Raw genomic sequence first — 4,827 nt, 5'->3', positions numbered from 1 at the left:
TGATTTTCGCTTGTGATTCTTCAATGTTCTTGGACATTTTAAAGTTAGCAACTCCTTTATTTTGTCTAACCAAACTAGTACTCTATCCCAAGATTCATTGAAATGAGTTTTGTCTCTTCGGTTGTGAGGACAAAAACATCCAAGATGGAATGTAAACAACTAAATTAGGGCATTTTTGGATAAATACTTAGTGTCACAATGACTTAAGTATAAAAGGTAGAAGGATACTTGTATATGCATCATTTGAATAATACTACTGTCTTTCCACCTTCTCAGGCTTCTCACTTGTCCTTTCATGGTTGCCAACCATCTCTCCTTTCTTCCAATAGTTCTCTCTCCTCTATACTCTATTTCTCTCTTCTGTAGCCTTCTTTCACTTTTCTCTCTCTCCTCTCATGTTCCTTCATTACATAATGGAGATGGGAATGAAATGGGCCATTGTACACTGACTCTAAAAAGCACAAACAATTGTAGTACAACTTATCTGGAGGTAAGAGATCAATTTAATGTACATCTTTTCTTGTGCACTTATCAATTTCCGTCCAAACTATTTAGAGATAATAGATCAATCTATTGAACATATTTTCTTGTGCACTTATCAATTTCCATCGCTTGGCTCCTCCACCATTAATCATGATTAACATTTGCGTCTTTCTAATAGTGGTCACCTTAACCAGTCATGATTGAAAGGTAGACAGTCATTGCTCTCCTATTAGAGTAAAGAAAGAGAATGCTGATATTATAGCTTTTTCTCTTTCTTGACTTCATGTGTAGTGCGTAAATTTTGGTTGCATACTATTTATTTACATGATTTAGCACGTGAGATACTCATTCAAGTATAGTATTCCAACATGAGGTAAGAAATATAGTTTTGGTACACATCTCACAATTTTTTGAGAGCATGTAATTCTAAAAGGCATTTAATGGCAATTCTAAAACATTTGCTAGTCGATGAATGGGTATTATTGGCCAAATATGCTTAAGCACATTAAGAGCGTACTTTGTTTCCCAAACTGGTAATTTAAGAAAGAGTGCAATGTAGGTGAGTGTGCTCGGACCTTGAGAAGTCCATTGAGCAAATGGAAATTATTTTCAAAATGTAGCATTAGTGTAACCACAATTAAGAGTGGTTGGATTATCAAACCTAGAGACTTTTTACTCGTTTCACAAAAAGAGTGGGTTTACGCTGTAAAAACAGCCATTAAGCATGTAAACGAAAAACTAGAGTTTTGCTAGTGAAGAGAGAGCCAGCTTTGACTCTAAACACAGCTTAACTTACAGCAACTTAAGACCAATACTTGTTAGGAGTCGTTTTTCAAGGTTTACACAGACTACCAACTAGGTCGAGTATACTCTTAAATTAATTCGATCCTTTTGCGCCCCTCAAAAATGTTAAATTGATAGCATACGAAATGCAAGTCCTACAGGGAGCAAAACAGAAGCATGAAGAGAACAGACGCATAGACGGCCAACTTTCAGAATACATAGATTGCATCATAAAGTTCCCAACAAAGACGGAATATTCGAGAGCTTGTTCCTGTTATTGCCAGCGGCCAAACACTGAAGGTTTCGGGACCCGAAGACTTACACCCCCCCCCCCCCCCCCCCCCCAGCCCGAATGCCGACAGCGATAGGGAACAGGAGACAAGACAATCGGTAAGCAAGAATAAAGACAATTTGTAATTGAAAAAATGATCGCGGATAATCTACATACAAAGCAAAAAGGTCAAAGGGCGCTTGAGACGAAGCGAAGTGGATCGTGAGAAGGAAAGACCAAAGCAAGCACGCGAAGATGTCACTTCCCGGGGACGAAGTTGGTGGCGTAGGCCCAGGCATTGTTGACGGTGGGGTCGGCAAGGTGGTCGGACAGGTTCTCGATGGGGCCCTTGCCGGTGACGATGGCCTGGACGAAGAAGCCGAACATGGAGAACATGGCGAGGCGGCCGTTCTTGATCTCCTTCACCTTCAGCTCCGCGAAGGCCTCGGGGTCGTCGGCGAGGCCCAGGGGGTCGAAGCTGCCGCCGGGGTAGATGGGGTCCGTCACCTCGCCCAAGGGGCCACCGGCCACCCGGTAGCCCTCCACGGCGCCCATCAGGATGACCTGGAAGGCCCAGATGGCGAGAATGGACTGGGCGTGGATGAGGCTGGGGTTGCCCAGATAGTCCAGGCCGCCCTCCGAGAAGATCTGGGCGCCAGCCTTGAACCATACCGCCTCCCCGAACTTGACGCCGTTCTTGGCCAGCAGCTCCGGAGTAACGCAGCCCAGAGCCCCGAGCATGGCCCACCTGGCGTGGATGACCTCCAGCTCCCGGTTCTTGGCGAAGGTCTCAGGGTCTGCGGACAGCCCTGCCGTGTCCCACCCGTAGTCTCCTGGGAACTCCCCGGTTAGGTAGCTCGGGGCCTCCCCCGAGAAGGGCCCCAGGTACTTCACACGGTCGGGGCCATACCATGGGCTGTCCGACACCTTGGACGCTGTCTTCCTCATCGTCACTCTCGCCTCTCCCGCCACATTCCCCACCTTGGCTGCCAGCTCGCTCTGGGGCTTCAGCACCACTTGCCCCGCCAAGGTGCTGGATGAGAGAGCTGCTGTCGCGGCCGCCATTGACGCTACTGCTCTAGCCCCTCGCGAGCTCTAGCAGCGGATCGCTTGAAGAGTCTAGTGTAGACTGTGGAAATTACTTCTCTCACTGAACGAAGGCTCAAGATACCACACTCTCTTGCTACCTACCACCCCTTTGTACCTCCCCTTGCCCGCAAGCAGACGACACTCGGCCTCCAGCATGCCAGATAATGTTATCCAACCCCTCGCTCTCGACGCCAATCAGAAATCGCGAGATTGTACCCCCCCCTTGGTTCAGAATCTTTTCTTCCTAACCCCCTCCTCACCCACAAATTTTCTCTCCAAATATCTACGGCCCACATTTCTCCTCTCGACGCTTCTCGATCGCCAGCCACAGGTTAAATGTAGGCCTAGGCACATGCTTACAAATGTCCACCCATCAATTATTCGCCACATCCTCAAGTAAATTCCATCTTTTTAAAGAAATTCGTATAATTAGCTCCCGTGACACTAATATCACACACACTTCACGTCCTACCACACCTATTTTGCAGCTTTAGAAGCCAATGTGCATGGCTTCTTAGCCACAAATTAAAAATGTTGGCCTATACCATGCAACTACGCCACACTTTGCACAACATTATGGGAACGAAGTGTGTTTCACACTATCAAGATTAGGAATGCTCACACTCACAGCAGGCATGTTTGTTAGATAAATGAAATTAATAATCCACACACCCCCACACACAAATAGAGGGAGGTTAAAGGCGTTTCCATGATAATTTTGTAATCTCACAAAGTAAGTCATAATTTAGATCATCGTAAAAATGGGTATCAACCTACTCTTTTTGCTAAGCAACGTTGGTATCTCCCCAATATGATTGTAAGATATCTATCAAAGAGATGTCCATTAACTTCCAAGATTACTGTCAAGTCAAGTTTAAGTTAAACATACATCTAAAATAGAATATCAAATATATGACTAAGTACATGAATCAAGTACATGAAAATAAAATAATGTACTTGTGTTGCACCATTAGATGATTAACACACACATATATAAGAGACATTTGGGGTCTATCACTAGAGATCAAATACAGTCCACTTCTATATGCATTAACAATCACTAGCAATGGTATGGTTATGGCCTTTGGTAAACATGTTTATTGTTACATTCACTTGTAACCAATTCGTAATAAGCCTCACATCTCGAATTTGAACACCCATTCACATAGGCCATTGAAAGTTTGGCATCAAAACCAAGTAGCCCATTCGGTATGATGTTACATAATGTAGAAGTAGATGTATTGAAGAAACCTCAAGCATTAAGAATTGTATTTCTAGATGCTGCAAAAGAGAAACAAGCCATAGTTATTACATGTAGGTCTAATGCATAGACTTTAGCATTTTATCTTCTAGGATTCACTATGTTAAAAACCTATATGGCATATGTGTGTCCTCAATATATCTTTTTTTGGATTTGGATACTCCTTAGACCTTGGTATCTATGTATACTTTCTATAGACTAATAAAAAGTGGAAGTCATGGAGATACTTGTTTTCATTGCTTCTATGCGATGAAAATGTAGGTGTTACTAGAAGTATCATTACAACTTGTTGCTTATGTAACACTTGCAACGATGCAAAACCATGATTTATGCAACATGGAAAGTATTGCATGCTTATATCACATATTTGAGATATTTGCTTAAGTGATGACCCAAAATTTTTAAAGTTACATTGTGTAAATGATCCAAAAAAAAAAGTTTACATTGAGGAAATGATGCCATTGCTCATGTGACAATTATCATTTTTTTAATAGCATCTTGGTGCACCTTGGCTTATAGTATAAATATACATACAGATTCTCTCTCTCTCTCTCTCTCTCTCTCTCTCTCTCTCTCTCTCTCTCTCTCTCTCTCTCTCTCTCTCTCTCTCTCTCTCTCTCTCGCTCTCTGAAGTGCAATAATGGCCAATAAAGTTGTAAACTGAAGAGTTTTCTTTTCCATGTTTGTCTCATCACATTAATTACATATCAATTGTAAAACAAAATCAAATTAAATAGGATTTGATAAAAACATCAATGGAAATAAATCATAATACTTACAAATGGATCCAAAGGATGTAAATCACCCTTAGCATTCTAAAGTCCCTGTATGTGGCAATCTCCTTAGTAGTGAATGGATGACCATAGTCTTGTAGCCGTCATTAAATCTTAAAACATACATTATGTATCAATCACCAGTGCTTCTCATAGAGAAAGATGGA

General features: G+C 42.4%; 1 protein-coding gene across 1 annotated transcript; it reads right to left on the bottom strand.

The window, feature by feature from the left end:
* Nucleotides 1-1,657: 1,657 nt before the first annotated feature.
* LOC148023072 (chlorophyll a-b binding protein of LHCII type I, chloroplastic) lies at nt 1,658-2,745 on the bottom strand. Its single transcript, XM_087696061.1, has one exon. The coding sequence runs from the start codon at nt 2,600-2,602 to the stop codon at nt 1,796-1,798; it is 807 nt and encodes a 268-aa protein (XP_087552187.1). The 5' UTR covers nt 2,603-2,745; the 3' UTR covers nt 1,658-1,795.
* Between the last annotated feature and the right edge of the window lie 2,082 nt (nt 2,746-4,827).

Source organism: Lygodium microphyllum, chromosome 16 (assembly GCF_053477565.2).
Source record: "Lygodium microphyllum isolate KBCC chromosome 16, Lygodium_microphyllum_v1.1.10, whole genome shotgun sequence".
Classification (NCBI taxonomy): domain Eukaryota; kingdom Viridiplantae; phylum Streptophyta; class Polypodiopsida; order Schizaeales; family Lygodiaceae; genus Lygodium; species Lygodium microphyllum.
The sequence above is the reverse complement of the archived record's forward strand: the minus strand, read 5'-3'. Positions and strand labels throughout refer to the sequence as shown.